Below are 16,828 nucleotides of genomic sequence, written 5' to 3'. Positions count from 1 at the left end.
TATGGTAGTTGCAAAAAGAAGGGTTTTAAGAACCAATATAGATAAGTGTCTGTGCTATCCTTGTATTTAATGGCTTGCAGAACTTTCATAATTCAGACATGTCAAGTCACACAATATTATCATGTGACACAATATCTCAGTCACCTGTTGTCAGTTGTTCAGTTGCCCAGTGCGTGTTTAGAAGCAGACAGTCAATACCCAGGAGAAACTGATAGAAAACCTATGCATTATAAAGAATCCCCACACATACTTCATTAAACTAAGAAAATAGAACAGAGGCACAAAAGACAGTGTTTAAAATAATCAACCATTTTTTTTAAGCCATATACATCACTTTGTTTCGTGCGTCCTGCATGTCATTGTGCTGGCGTAAACATAGGCCAATCCTATCACGGACAACACAGATTTAAAAAAACAAACTTCTAATTCAAGTCATTATGACAGTGGAAGAAAAATAAAATTAGTTTCAGTGCTTTAAACTTGCAGATATAATTACAACTTGACGGCATCCAGTTTATACAATGCAAAGTTTGGTCCTAAATCTTATATAGATATTTATTTATATATTATCTTCTTGTTCTTTTGTGTGCGTGTGTTTTTTTTTGTGGTTTTTTTTTGTGGTTTTTTTTTACGGATTATTTTTTATAAAAAAAAAAAAAATTGTCTTTTTAAACTTTGTTAAGAAAATCCAGGTGAAGAGCAGCAGGGATGTGGATGGTATCCAACGTTATCGCAGAAGGGCTAAAAGGAAATAAAACTGGGAATATAAATTTCGAGTCCAGCAATAACTGGGGAGGATCGTTTCGTTCTTGTAGCTGGGCCTGCAAAAGAAATGACATGTCAAATTGAGAAATGTGCATTAGCCGCACTTGTAAAATAAATGATAAACAAAACGAAGGAAAACCGAAAACCAACGCAGTATATAAAGAGGAGATAAAATAGGCATGTTAGGTTAAAACCCATTCAATCTCTTCATCCCTGTTCTATGAACTGTATGTAAAGCCGATTTGTAATCTGTGGAGGTCACATGTGCAAATCATTTCCATCAGAATAAATTGCAACCCGTGGTAAATTAAATAATGGACTAGATAAAATGTATGCAACACTATCGTTTAGGATTTGGGCTTAGCATTTTAACTGCTACTTGTCTAGTGATCTCTTTCGGTTTACTCTCCTGCTGGAATATCAGTATGACAACAGACACTCAGTAAAATTGTATAGAGCCAAGCCGATTGAATCTTTGAGATATTACATGCCATCTTTGGACTTAGAATTACTAAAGGGACATCACCTGTATAATATAGATAACTTTTTCCATGGAAACTCTATTTTGTCGTATGAAAGGTTACAATTGAAACATAGACTGCCGAATAAATGTAAGGACGAATGTGTGCTGATGAGCGAGAAGCTGAAAGAATTGTACAACATACCAGACATTGATAAAAGTTATAAATCTTTAGAAATATCGCCATTAGAAAAACTATGTTTGCAGGACCCGAATAGGAAGGGCACTATTTCTATATGTTATCTTCTACACAATGACAAACCAACAGTTAAATGGAAGCACATGCTGTCTTGAGAGATGGAGCTGGGTACCCAATATGAGTTTGAGGAGTGGTTTAGTTTTTTTCTCAGCATTGAAGGGACTATCTTTTTGTTCTAACCATCACGAAAAACATTTTAAAATACTGTATCTATCTCCGTCCAGGTTGCATAACATGAACAATATGCACAGTGATCGATGTTGGAGAGACTGCGGAGGATTGGGCAATATTGCCCACATATGGTGGTATTGCCCAAGACTTACTAAATATTGGAAAATGATACACTACTTGATCATTAAGGTGGACAGTAACATAGATAGCTTCACATCCGAATTAGCTTTATTCAAAAAAATTCCCTGAATCCGTTAATCGAATAATATCAGGCCACATTCTGATAGCTGCTACTACATGCCTGCCTAGATACTGGAAAACTCAGCACACACCTTCAATTAAAGAAGTACTAATGCTATCACTAGAAAATAAATCATACGAATTATCTCACAGAAGCAACTCACATGTATTTGCACAATTAAAATACCATTGGGATCAATGGGAAACCGACGTTAAAAAAATGTATAATTTGTAATGACTTGCTATGGAGTGTAATACAATTTATATGCCTTGTACATTAATGCACTTATCTTTATAATGGATGGATATCCCCCTTTCCCACTTCCAAGTTTTTCCCTTCCTTCCCCTACCCGCATTATACTGTTATTATAATTTGTTGTAAACTTTAATTTTTTTTTTAAATAAAAACTATTTGAAAAGGAATATCAGTATGACATGAGTCCAGCTTGATTATGTTTCAGTAGTGTGTCAATATTCCTACTTGTTGCGAGTCTATAATGAGGTTTAAGAAATTCAAAATGTAGTTATGATACTCAGCCCTAAACATAGCAGTGAGAGGGAAGAATCAAAAACATGTTATGGGCATCAGGAAGCACAGGTGTATTGGTGATCCAGATATCTGCCTAAAGGGGAAGGATATGACAAGGCAGATGTAGAAAATAGGTCCTATACTCCAGTACTATAGATCAGTGTTTTCAGCCTCTTGTGAAGTGCATGACATCACACTTTACAAATATGTGGAATGTTAATGAGGAAGTGAGATTTCCTTGTTATGATGTCACAGGTTGAAGGGGTGGTCTGTGGGTGCATGGAATTTCTTGAATTTTATGGCAAAATAACAGAAGAAACTCATAGCTTTCAAGCTCTGTCAGTACACCGATATGCTATATAGTGCTATAATGACATCCGTATGTTTGTTATAGTATTTAGAGTATCCCTTTTAAAAGTTAACGTAAAACAAAATCTCTTCAACAGCCTGCCTATCCCTATCAGACTCTCCCCTAGTCTTCAATTGTTTAAAAAGTCCCTCAAAACACATCTATTCAGAAATGCCTATGGACTTCCAGAGTAACTTATCTATACTTATCCAAATCTGTCTCTTGCTCTCCTAAAGAGCCACACCCCACTCTCACCTCCAGATCTGCTACTTTTCCACCTTGCTTGGTGGCTGTCACCCTTGCTGCCCTATTGTGTATTTGTTCCCCACCTCCTCTAGACTGTAAGCTCGTTTGAGCAGGGTCCTCATTTACCTATTGTTCCTGTGTCCCTGTGTAATTGTTTAATTTATTGTAAATTTCCCCCCCCTTTCATAACAATGTAGCCATTCCATTACACCCTGTGCTTGGTGCTTTACCTGAATAGTTCTGATAAAGGAGACTGACACACGTTCTTCAAATTCATTCACTGGTGTATACAGATTAAGTATTTTTACAATCTGCAAAAAAAAAGAAAAAGAAAAAAGAATATAAAACATTATTCATCAGTAATTTGACTATTATGAGTATCTCTTCCTTACAATGTCTATACCACACCCATAGTATGTATATATGAAGCTGTCATCTTGTTGCAGCCTGCGAAAAAAGTCTCATCTTACTTTACTGTATAAATGATCAGTGAACGCCGGTCACTAACCTGCAATAATATTAAACAATGCTGCATAGTGTAAGTACAGTACACTAACGTGTTCTGGGTAGTGATCACAGTGTACTAACCTGCTGCATAGTGTAAGAACAATACACTAACATGTTCTGGGTAGTGATCGCAGTCTACTAACCTGCTGCATAGTGTAAGTAACATGTTCTATGTAATGGTCACAGTGTACTAACCTGCTGCATAGTGTAAGTACAGTACACTAACGTGTTCTGGGTAGTGATCACAGTGTACTACCCTGCTGCATAGTGTAAGTAACATGTTCTATGTAATGGCCACAGTGTATTAACCTGCGGCATAGTGTAAGTACAATACACTAACATGTTCTATGTAATGGTCACAGTGTACTAACCTGCTGCATAGTTTAAGTACAGTACACTAACGTGTTCTGGGTAGTGATCACAGTGTACTACCCTGCTGCATAGTGTAAGTAACATGTTCTATGTAATGGCCACAGTGTATTAACCTGCGGCATAGTGTAAGTACAATACACTAACATGTTCTATGTAATGGTCACAGTGTACTAACCTGCTGCATAGTTTAAGTACAGTACACTAACGTGTTCTGGGTAGTGATCACAGTGTACTACCTTGCTGCATAGTGTAAGTAACATGTTCTATGTAATGGTCACAGTGTACTAACCTGCTGCATAGTGTAAGTACAATACACTAACATGTTCTGGGTAGTGATCACAGTCTACTAACCTGCTGCATAGTGTAAGTAACATGTTCTATGTAATGGTCACAGTGTACTAACCTGCTGCATAGTGTAAGTACAATACACTAACATGTTCTGGGTAGTGATCACAGTCTACTAACCTGCTGCATAGTGAGAACTGTGCACAGGGAGCATATGGCCTCCGCATCCTCCTGTGTTTTCTTTTTGAGTTGCAGTAATTGTGCCGCCTGAATCAGTGGTTCCATGGTCTGTGCAGCGCCACTCGGATGCAAGTTCTTCCCTCGCAGCCACTCTTCCAGCTGACTGATGTTATACCTTAATAAGAACAGATTAAATGTAACACACTATCCCAGGATCTGAAGAGGCACAAACCATTCACAGACCTGTAGGAAAAGTCTGGCATCCAGTCTTTTCCAATTTGTCTATTTTGGCCTAAATTTTAAATTCATTTTGAATTCCTTGCATTTCAAAGTTTAGTGTATGAGTTTTTGCATGCATGCTCTTATTATCTTTTCAGTTTTAAGTGTATATGATCCAGCAACTGGACTGTGTGTTTCTATTTAACCTTCCAAACTGGATGTTGTATGTCAATAGAACCTTCCAAACTGGACTGCATGTGTCAATAGAACTTTCCAAACTGGACAGTGTGTGTCAATAGTACCTCCCACACAGGACTATGTGTGTCAATAGAACTTTCCAAACTGGACTGTGTGTGTCAATAGAACCTCCCACACTAGATTATGTGTGTCAATAGAACTTTCAAACCTGGACTGGGTGTGTCAAAAGAACTTCCCAAACTGGATATTGTGTGTCAATAGAACCTTCCAAAATGGATGTTATGTGTCAATAGAACCTTTAACGCTGTACTGCGTGTGTCAATAGAACTTTCCAAACTGGATGTTGTGTGTCAATAGAACCTTCCAAATTGGATGTTGTGTGTCAAAAGAACCTTCCAAACTGGACTATCTGTGTCAATAAGACTTTCCAAATTGTGTGCCTATGGGTTCCCACAGCAGATAATCAAACAGATTTTGCTTTATATGCAGAACCCATGGCCCAAGTATTACAGGCAGGTTTTATGTCCCCCTCATTTAAGTTAACCAATGGAACGAGGCAGGGGTGTCCGTTGTCTCCCCTATTGTATGTGCTCGCATTAGAACCCCTCTTGCGAATTATTCGAAATAACTCCGGCATACAGGGTATCCAAGTCAACGGTATAGAATATAAGATCAGCGCATTTGCGGATGATGTCTGACTTTATATTAACAACCCTATAAATACACTTCCGATACTTGTACAGGTAATAAGAGAATATGGGTTACACTCTTACTATTTATTAAATACTACCAAAACGCAAGCTCTGGCGATAGATTTACCTGACCGAATCACAAATACACTATATAAAACATACCCCTTTGAATGGAGGTGTGACAATAATAAATACTTAGGGACAATCTTTTCTAAGAAATATACTGATTTGATTGCATGTAAAAAGGTTAGGGTATAGAAGGAGTGTAAGCGGACATTGCTTAAATGGAGGTCCCTTTTTTTCACCTGGACAGAAAGAATAGCTGCAATTAAAATGTCCATCCTCCCTAGGCTACAATAAATTTTTCCGAATCTCCCGCTGTCTATACCACATTCTTATTTTAAATCAATTCAAAGGGATCTCATTAATTTTATTTGGTGCAAAGAGAGCCCCCGGGTGTCTCTGAAACTTTTGAGAGCACCAGCTAGGGTAGGGGGACTAGCGGTTCCTGATATTCACACTTACTACCATGCATCTATTTTAGCGGCTGGTATGGCACATTTTGATAATCACAATCCTTCTCAGTGGGTTCAAATGGAACAACAAATGACAATGAAAACAACACACATTTTATGGCTTCCCAAACAGTTTCGGCCTTCTTTAAAAACAGTTCCGGATCAGCCTTGTTAATAAATATTTGGGATATACAAAGATATAAGTTAAGTAAACAACTAGTCTCCCTTGCTACTCCTACGGAGGCTCTCATATATTGCATCCCTACATTTCATGCAAATCCATGGAGGGAGAGGGGTCTTATACATTTAATTCACTTTTATGCTAATTCAAGGTTACATGAATTTCAGACTCTTCGATCACTTTATGACATTGACCTCTCAATTCTCCTATAGACAATTGCACTCTTTTATGCATAAACAAGGAATACAGCCTTTATCCCAGGATATAATTATGGATCAACTTACAATATGGGAAAAATTATGTATTGATAAAAAATTATCTACGCTATGTAAACCAATCTCCACCTGTTACCAAGTATTATTAGATTATACACCTCTTTCAGAAGCCACACCTTGGAAACAATGGGTAGAAGATTTGGACATTGAGATTTCCAGGGAACAATGGACTGATTTATCCATAAATACTAAGAAATTGATTAAATCAGCCTCACTCATAGAACAAAATAAGAAAATGATTTATAGGTGGTACATGGTTCCAGCGCGGATCCATAAAATGTATCCTTCTACTCTACCTACTTGTTGGAGGTGTCAATATAATATTGGATCGGTAATACATATATGGTGGAAATGCCCACGAATCCAATCCCTTTTGGAAGGAGATACACACTTTGCTACAAGATCTTACAAATATTAAATACCCAAACACCTTGAAAAAATAATTCTCCATGTAGTATTAATGGGTCAACGCTGTATTGCACGAGCGTAGAAAACTCATAAAATTCCTAAAATTGAGAGGGTATACCTTGGATTGGATGAGCAGAGGCTTTATGAATGCTGCTTTAATAAGCAATATCAGACTACTCAAATTGCGAAAGCAGCATGGGATATTTGGGACAAGTGGAGATTGGTAACCTTAAATAGGGAGGAGGAGCAATGTTTTTAAAGAATATACTATACTGTTTATAAAGATATTGTGATCCTAGAATGTTTAGAAAGAGTTAATTGGTTACATATGAAATGTGAACTTTTAACTTATAAGTGATTAGATCGGAGTATTAAGGTAATGTTAATGCAATTAGTATCTATTGTTGTGTATTGATAACATTTGTTTAAGTGCTCTAGTTGGAGTTAAGTGACAGAAGATATTTGGATGTTCCTTATTATTATTATATATATATATTTTTTTTTTTCCTACCCCTCCCCCTTCTTTTGTGTTTTGATACGTTTTTGTATTTGTATTGTAATGACTTATATGATGCTAACCTATTCTATTTGATCTTTTTTTTGTATCCCTAACTAATGAAAAAAATAAAGAAAACCTTCAAGATTAAAAAAGACTTTCCAAATTGGACTGTGTGTGTCAATAGGACTTTCCAAACTGGACTGTGTGTGTCAATAAAACCTTCCATCTTGCTATAAGTGACAATTTGTCCTCTATATATCCATTTATCTGAAATAACCTTGATTACACTGTGAGGCTAGCAGGAATTTCAGTATTTGTGGACAGTATAATAAAACAGGAAAACATTAGAGGACACTAGAGGAAATGTCTTACAACTCCTTACTATCGACAGCCCAAGACACTCTACACTTAAATGCAGTGAAGCAACATATCTAGTAGGCTTTGTACCTTAGCTGCATGCCAGTGCTCCAGGAACAGACATCCTTCCTTAATAATAGGTTATTTAGTGATACTGCATTGATCATGTAGAATAGCTGCTTAATAACTTGCTGGATGATCTCCGGGTCAAGGCCGTGATCACACATGATACTGTGGAACTGACTTAACTGCCGGATAACAGCCTCTAGGCTGTACGAGTTGTCTCCGTCCACCATACTTGAAGACCTCTTACGGTATCCTGTTGGCTTGACACCTGATAGGCCTTGGATGCTTTCGTTTTCCAGCATGGCGGACACTGCAAAGGGAGAACATGTGAGTCTATTTCCGCAGGTACTCTATGGCTACTGCAATGGCCACAAATTGCAAAGAAAATATTATGAAAAATATGAGAAGACACAGAGATGAGCAACTATCGGTTTCCACTTTAAAATATTGATTTGCTAATTAACTGCTAAATTTTAGAACTCTTCTAGCATAAGAAACATTTGCACAACTACCACTAAAGCCAGTAAGCTCCCATTAAGCACTATCCTCTTACCTATCATTGGCTGTAGAAGTCCTTCAGATATTTTAATGAGCTGTTGATAGATCTGGATGGACAAGTCACTGAGGACTTGCCGGTACTCTGTTAGATCAAAGTTCCTCAAACAGTGGTCATTTTGTTTGGCAGTATTACTGGTCATGAAGCCCTGGGAACAAGACAAACACCATCATTTAACAGTAAGCGGATATCTGGAGTCTCATAGAACGCTTGCTCTGTATTATCTGTTATTATGTAAATTATGAATAATGAAAGAGTAGTAAGGCAAAGACTGCTGCTATCCAGGGCACTCCACTGTCCAAATACAAAAAAAACAAAAAATAATTCACTGTTTAATACATATATCTCAATGAAAAAAATGAGTGCATTTCTTTAATTTGGATATATCTAAAAACGGTTTGCAAAAGCTGCAGATCTCTTGTCTAAAGCCTTTACAAGCCCTCCCCTTGTAACCCTGCCCAGATTTTCTGTGACTGTCCAATCACAGACTTCCTAGTGCAGTTCAATGAGAAGTCTTTGCAAGGCAGGTGCTCTGGGTAATTGCCTCCCTTTTGAGTTTTGCTCCAGGGAGCTAAACAAACAGGAAGTAACAGGAGTAGATGTATGTTAATTCATAAATGTGCTAGTTTCTATTGAAATCTGATTTTTTTTTGTAAAATGGAAAAAAAGAAACACTCTTCACACAAAAATCAAATGTTCTGCAATCATTACTTACTATTTTCTGATTGTTTTTTAAATGGTCTGTCTTGTGCTTCATATACTGCCCACAATCCCCCTATGCCTTTCTAATTCATATTTTTTTTTAAGTGTGTTCAGTAAACATTCAAGTTGTTCGTCTGAATGAAATTCCTTTTAATCCACACTTGAATCATTCGATCTGTCCAGGATTTAACTGTGGAGTCTTAGCCATTGAATTATGGTTTTCAGTAAACATTTTTTATGGGTGTTTTAATCAGGTTCATATAGTGTTCTGAACAGTCAGTTAATTGCACTGATGCATGAAATATACATAGAATGTGACGGCAGATAAGAACTAATCGGCCCACCTAGTCTGCCCAATTTTACAAATACTCTCATTAGTCCCTGGCCTTATCTTAAATCTACGATAGACTTATGCCTATCACGCATGCTTAAACTCTGTCACTGTGTTAACCTCTACCGTTTCAGCTAGAAGGCTATTCCATACATCCATTTATTTTATTTTTAAATCTTTGTCCCCCTAATTTAATAACAACAAAGTGTTTAACCAGGAAAGGTACATTCAAATATTCTCTGGTTTCCAAGTACATTCTGAGGATGTTACTATTAATATAACGATCAATTTAATGGTACACATTTTATCCCTCAGAGGGATGAAGGACTGAGTCAACTCTGCCAGGAATTGAACCTGTGACATGTGATAGCCCACTGAGCTATCTCACCAATGTATAAACTTTGCTATTGGAATAGTGTTTCTAGCATGCGGTGTTTTAGAAGAAAGTAATTTATATAGGTGGATTTTGTACTCACTTCATCCCCGCTGTATTGTTTCAAACAATGAAGAAGGCGGCTGGAGTTTGAAAGCCAGAATGATGTAATTCGGAAGTCATCATTATGTTTCTGGCAACAAGAAAACAACAGATATAACAGTGTGTACATATAGAGTGTCATATTGGCATAATGTAATAGTGACTGCAAAGCAGAATAGCATGTCATAAAAATCCATGTATTTCTAGTGATGTCGAGGAACCACCTCTGGGGGTATCAGGTTTGTCTCCTGGGTTATCTGTGTTGCATACTTTGCTACCTGAGGTTACCTGAGTCAGGAGAAAACTGTGCGGTTCTGAGTTGTGAACCTGACCCACAAACCTGTGTTAATGTTATCCAACCCCACTCTGCCTCTTTTTCTATAATCACAACTGATCATCACCGTCCTCTTGATTTATCACTTTGAAACTTTTAAATTGCATGTTTTATAATCGATTGGATACATACATCAGTATGATGTCAACATTTAGTAGATTATACAAATATCAGATTAAATTACTATAAAATTGTTGTACAGTTAAAAAAAATATTACACACAATTATTTTATTTCCACATAATGAGTTTAAATACTTGATGGCTGTGCTTATATATACATGGTTACCTTGTTTTCTGTCTTCAGATATTTAGGACTATGGACGTTTGAGGTAGAGAGTTAAAATTAGGGCAGGTAACATTAGTGCCTTTGGCATTGGAGTATATATATATATATATATATAGTCCCAGATCCTTGGGATTATATAGCCATTATTATTGCTCAGGGGTTTGGGAACCCCTGACTCTCTACTTTGTGTAAGTGGGTGCTCATTTAATCCCAATTGTTTGGGTACCTCTTTGACACTGTACTGTGTCTCACCTGGTAATAGATTTTGGTAATAGATTGTTTGTGGAAAAGCGAATCATGGAGCCTCTGTAGGAGTTCCATATGATTTTTCCTATCAATAGTATTGAGCATCATTCAGAACACATTTTTGTGCATTAAATATCTAGCATTCGGATGACAACACATACCTTTAACACTTTCTTAATTCCATTGATGGTGGTAGTGAGAAGGGAGTGCACTTTTTGGTCGTCGTTAATGTCGTCTGCATGTCGGATGCACATAAAGAGGATGTATGCGGGCAGACATGGCACAGTGGCAGTCATCAGCTCCGGCTTTAGATCTAAAATGTGCAGAAATTGGCAAAATCAAATAAAAGCAAACAAAATGTTTTAAAAGGCTTGTGCATTAAACACTGATCTTTGAAATTTGGATTAAATCAGATGAATTTGGGAACACAATTTCTGACAATTATTCAAACTCCACTACTGTCCAACATTTTACGGGTGTTTGCCAGCCAGAATCTACAAATTATTGTATGTTCCACAGCATTTGTAAGGGTAAATAAAACAAATACATGAGGATTTTATAGCCTAAAAGTAGTGGGTTATAGTTACATAAATGATAAAGTACAATGTATCCAGAATATTAGATAGAATGTCATTATTGTGCATTGTTTAGATTAGATTATATATTAGCTGAGCACCGAGAGGGTAAAATAGTGTTAAAACAGACAAACTGCATGTCTTGGGATAAGATAAATGGTCTATTTATGACAGCAGATAACAATTTTACTTCTGTAATACGTCTGAGAATTGGTCAATAATAATCTAACTGGATGATGGTGATGGGATCAGTTCACAGCCACAACCTTTCCGCCTTTACCCAATGGTTCTTGTACATAGAACAAGATCTGTTCTATGTACAGGATCCATGGGTAAAGGCTGAAACAGTTATCACAACATTTCCTAAACTATGTCCAACTAAACGTCCTGGCCCAGGAGAGACAAATGGAGTTGCCTAGTAGAGATGAGCTCCAAAACCTCATGAGTACTGGATGGGTTTCAATACATTCTCCTGACCTATGATCAGGTTTCTGACCAGTTGAGCTTCATCCTCCTTGTAATATTCCAGCATTCCCTGGAAATCCTTCTCGATTCTCTGCACGGTGACCTGCCTGGTAAGTTCATGAGGTTTCTTTTCAGTCGGAATGACCTCTGGAGATCCTGTGGACAACATTGAGGAGCAGGACAGAAGCAGATGACAATCGGTTAACCTTTTGGAAACCTGGGCTGTGCAGTTTATATACAATGTTGGAGATATAAGCAGCAAAATGCAGCACACAGAACCAAACATTATATTATGTGTACAAGGAATTTAGCTACAGTATCAATTTATTAATGGTGGAGGATGCACAGCAAAATTTTATATGGTTTAATGTAATCCCCACAAAATTCTACCCATGTACCATCCAAAACAGAGAATGGTTACAATCAAAAGAATGTTGTCAAGATTCTGCATATGTGGAAATGCATCCTAATGGACATGAGTAGGTCAAGATACTGTAACTAGGTCAGTAGTTACCATTTGCAACCGTGTTAATTTTGTCAAATAACTATTTTTGTCAGATTTAGTTGACTAAAACAAGACTAAAACTAAAACAATTCAGATGACTAAAATGTGACTAAAACTAAAAAAATTTTTTAGTCAAAAAGACTATGATTAAAACAAAATTGAAATTTGCCACCAAAATTGACACTGGTGGGTAAGACACATGGGGGAGGGAGGAGAGAAAATGAGACACATGAGGGGGCTGGGAGAATGAGACACATGAGGGGCTGGGAGAATGAGACAAATGGGGGGGGCTGGGAGAATGAGACAAATGAGGGGGCTGGGAGAATGAGACAAATGAGGGGGCTGGGAGAATGAGACACATGAGGGGGCTGGGAGAATAAGACACATGAGGGGGCTGGGAGAATAAGACACACAAGGGGGCTGAGAGAATGAGACACATGAGGGGGATGGGAGAATGAGACACATGAGGGGGATGGGAGAATGAGACACATGAGGGGGCTGGGAGAATGAGACACATGAGGGGGCTGGGAGAATGAGACACATGAGGGGGCTGGGAGAATGAGACACATGAGGGGGCTGGGAGAATGAGACACATGAGGGGGCTGGGAGAATGAGACACATGAGGGGGCTGGGAGAATGAGACACATGAGGGGGCTGGGAGAATGAGACACATGAGGGGGCTGGGAGAATGAGACACATGAGGGGGCTGGGAGAATGAGACACAGGAGGGGGCTGGGAGAATGAGACACAGGAGGGGGCTGGGAGAATGAGACACAGGAGGGGGCTGGGAGAATGAGACACAGGAGGGGGCTGGGAGAATGAGACACAGGAGGGGGCTGGGAGAATGAGACACAGGAGGGGGCTGGGAGAATGAGACACAGGAGGGGGCTGGGAGAATGAGACACAGGAGGGGGCTGGGAGAATGAGACACATGAGGGGGCTGGGAGAATGAGACACATGAGGGGGCTGGGAGAATGAGACAAATGAGGGGGGTGGGAGAATGAGACAAATGAGGGGGGTGGGAGAATGAGACAAATGAGGGGGGTGGGAGAATGAGACAAATGAGGGGGGTGGGAGAATGAGACAAATGAGGGGGGTGGGAGAATGAGACAAATGAGGGGGCTGAGAGAATGAGACAAATGAGGCGGCTGGGAGAATGAGACATCAGAGGGCTGGGAGAATGAGACACATGAGGGGGCTGGGAGAATAAGACACAGGAGGGGGCTGGGAGAATGAGACACAGGAGGGGGCTGGGAGAATGAGACACAGGAGGCGGCTGGGAGAATGAGACACATGAGGGGGCTGGGAGAATGAGACAAATGAGGGGGCTGGGAGAATGATACAAATGAGGGGGCTGAGAGAATGAGACAAATGAGGGGGCTGGGAGAATGAGACACATGGGGGGGCTGGGAGAATGAGACACATGAGGGGGCTGGGAGAATGAGACACATGAGGGGGCTGGGAGAATGAGACACAGGAGGGGGCTGGGAGAATGAGACACAGGAGGGGGCTGGGAGAATGAGACACATGAGGGGGCTGGGAGAATGAGACAAATGAGGGGGCTGGGAGAATGAGACAAATGAGGGGGCTGGGAGAATGAGACAAATGAGGGGGCTGGGAGAATGAGACAAATGAGGGGGCTGGGAGAATGAGACAAATGAGGGGGCTGGGAGAATGAGACAAATGAGGGGGCTGGGAGAATGAGACACATGAGGGGCTGGGAGAATGAGACAAATGAGGGGGCTGGTAGAATGAGACAAATGAGGGGGCTGGGAGAATGAGACAAATGAGGGGGCTGGGAGAATGAGACAAATTAGGGGGCTGGGAGAATGAGACAAATGAGGGGGCTGGGAGAATGAGACAAATGATGGGGGGTGGGAGAATGAGACAAATGAGGGGGGTGGGAGAATGAGACAAATGAGGGGGGTGGGAGAATGAGACAAATGAGGGGGCTGAGAGAATGAGACAAATGAGGGGGCTGGGAGAATGAGACAAATGAGGGGGCTGGGAGAATGAGACACATGAGGGGGCTGGGAGAATAAGACACAGGAGGGGGCTGGGAGAATAAGACACAGGAGGGGGCTGGGAGAATAAGACACAGGAGGGGGCTGGGAGAATGAGACACATGAGGGGGCTGGGAGAATGAGACACATGAGGGGGCTGGGGGAATGAGACAAATGAGGGGGCTGGGAGAATGAGACAAATGAGGGGGGTGGGAGAATGAGACAAATGAGGGGGGTGGGAGAATGAGACAAATGAGGGGGGTGGGAGAATGAGACAAATTAGGGGGGTGGGAGAATGATACAAATGAGGGGGCTGAGAGAATGAGACAAATGAGGGGGCTGGGAGAATGAGACACATGAGGGGGCTGGGAGAATGAGACACAGGAGGGGGCTGGGAGAATGAGACACAGGAGGGGGCTGGGAGAATGAGACACAGGAGGGGGCTGGGAGAATGAGACACAGGAGGGGGCTGGGAGAATGAGACACAGGAGGGGGCTGGGAGAATGAGACACAGGAGGGGGCTGGGAGAATGAGACACAGGAGGGGGCTGGGAGAATGAGACACAGGAGGGGGCTGAGAGAATGAGACACAGGAGGGGGCTGAGAGAATGAGACAAATGAGGGGGCTGGGAGAATGAGACACATGAGAGGGCTGGGAGAATGAGACACATGAGGGGGCTGGGAGAATAAGACACATGAGGGGGCTGGGAGAATAAGACACACGAGGGGGCTGGGAGAATGAGACACACGAGGGGGCTGGGAGAATGAGACACACGAGGGGGCTGGGAGAATGAGACACACAAGGGGGCTGGGAGAATGAGACACACAAGGGGGCTGGGAGAATGAGACACATGAGGGGGCTGGGAGAATGAGACACGTGAGGGGGCTGGGAGAATGAGACACGTGAGGGGGCTGGGAGAATGAGACACATGAGGGGGCTGGGAGAATGAGACACATGAGGGGGCTGGGAGAATGAGACACATGATGGGGGCTGGGAGAATGAGACACATGAGGGGGCTGGGAGAATGAGACACATGAGGGGGCTGGGAGAATGAGACACATGAGGGGGCTGGGAGAATGAGACACATGATGGGGCTGGGAGAATGAGACACAGGAGGGGGCTGGGAGAATGAGACACAGGAGGGGGCTGGGAGAATGAGACACATGAGGGGGCTGGGAGAATGAGACACATGAGGGGGCTGGGAGAATGAGACACATGAGGCAGCTGGGGGGACACAGAGACACAGGAGGGCTGGGAAAGGGGCAAAAGAGACAGAAAGAGGCTTTAAATAAACCCATTATATTTTAGTCATGTCGATTTAATCGACTAAAACTAGACTAAAACGAAAACAATTCAGATGACTAAAATATGACTAAAAATAAAATGGCTCTTTAGTCAAAAGACTATGAATCAACTAAATTGAAATTGTCTGTCATAATTAACACTGATAGGAAACCTGCATTATCTGTATATTTCTATCAGAAAGGTGTTAAGTGAAGAAGAAGCTTGGAAGAAGCTCTGAAACATATTGAGATTCAGCACCAAAAATGCAGTCTACAAGACCTTGTAGCAACTACACTCTTTATTTACAATATATTTACAGACCGGGAAGATCACTCCATTCTAAGTACATTCTATGTTCAACATACCCTCAATCTCCTGAACCTTCTTCAAATATAGCTTCAACTGTTTCTTCAGCTTCTTCTCATTCTTTTCAGATTTCTCTAGCAATTCTTTTAGGTCCTTGAAGAAGAAAAAATAAAATAGACGTTTGCATGTATTTAATAAATACCAGATAATGCCTACTTTACCCACTAATAATGTGGTTTATTAGAATTTATACACTGGTTGGTTACGACATGGACCTATAGTTCTAACAACATAGAACACGTCAAAATGAAAAAGAAGTCAAAGCTTAATGGAATTACATTACACTTTATTACCATGAAAAACACACTGGTTGCATTAGCACTATGGACTCAATTTAAAGCGGATTTGTCTTTAAATCCTCCCCCAGTTCCCCAGCCTATGTTTCCCCCCTTCAAGCCCACCTTGGGGGAATTTAGGTTTACTTGGTTTCTTCCTACAAGTTGTTACATGTTATCTGGCATGTACCTTCTAGACAGTTTTTCGTACAACATGTTTGCTGTTTGGGGTTAATTATGCTAAAAAAATAATTCACAAATATAGTCTAGAGTTTTAGTAAAGCCATGGTTAGATTAATCACAAGCACTGAAGACATTTTTTCTCACCAGGTTCTCATTAGTCAGACGATTAATTTCTTGCTGGATTCCAAACTCGATCTGGGCTTCGGGGGACAACTGCATAGCTTGGAGTAGAACCTGCTGCTGGTTATCCAGTTCCTCTTTCAGTGTTTCAATATTAGATGTCAGAACCTCAACCTCATCATCATGCTGTCTAATTTGTGCCTGCAGCTGAGCCTCCAATAATCTGGAAAAACAAGTCAAGTCACAAAGCTTAAAAGCTTCTTGGTTCCCTTATAAAACCACAAATCCAAGCCAGGTACTCATTGGGGACAATACAAATGGTATTTATTCACTAAACTAGGAATTGTG

At 40.5% G+C, this 16,828-nt stretch overlaps 1 protein-coding gene across 3 annotated transcripts in view; it reads right to left on the bottom strand.

Annotated features, from left to right (window-relative positions):
* Window positions 1–291: 291 nt before the first annotated feature.
* Window positions 292–16,828, bottom strand: part of MYO5B (myosin VB) — a 203,947-nt gene continuing 187,410 nt past the window's right edge. For all 3 annotated transcript variants that reach the window (XM_063453850.1, XM_063453852.1, XM_063453851.1), the window contains 10 exons: window positions 16,505–16,703; window positions 15,902–15,995; window positions 11,757–11,900; window positions 10,866–11,017; window positions 9,839–9,928; window positions 8,327–8,477; window positions 7,798–8,083; window positions 4,364–4,538; window positions 3,250–3,330; window positions 292–821 (listed from right to left, as the gene is read on the bottom strand). In XM_063453850.1, the coding sequence (XP_063309920.1) occupies window positions 669–821; window positions 3,250–3,330; window positions 4,364–4,538; window positions 7,798–8,083; window positions 8,327–8,477; window positions 9,839–9,928; window positions 10,866–11,017; window positions 11,757–11,900; window positions 15,902–15,995; window positions 16,505–16,703 (1,525 nt within the window). In that variant the 3' untranslated portion in view covers window positions 292–668. The remainder of the gene's footprint in view (window positions 822–3,249; window positions 3,331–4,363; window positions 4,539–7,797; window positions 8,084–8,326; window positions 8,478–9,838; window positions 9,929–10,865; window positions 11,018–11,756; window positions 11,901–15,901; window positions 15,996–16,504; window positions 16,704–16,828) is intronic.

Source organism: Pelobates fuscus, chromosome 5 (assembly GCF_036172605.1).
Source record: "Pelobates fuscus isolate aPelFus1 chromosome 5, aPelFus1.pri, whole genome shotgun sequence".
Lineage (NCBI taxonomy): Eukaryota > Metazoa > Chordata > Amphibia > Anura > Pelobatidae > Pelobates > Pelobates fuscus.
This window is presented reverse-complemented; position numbering and strand designations above follow the sequence as displayed.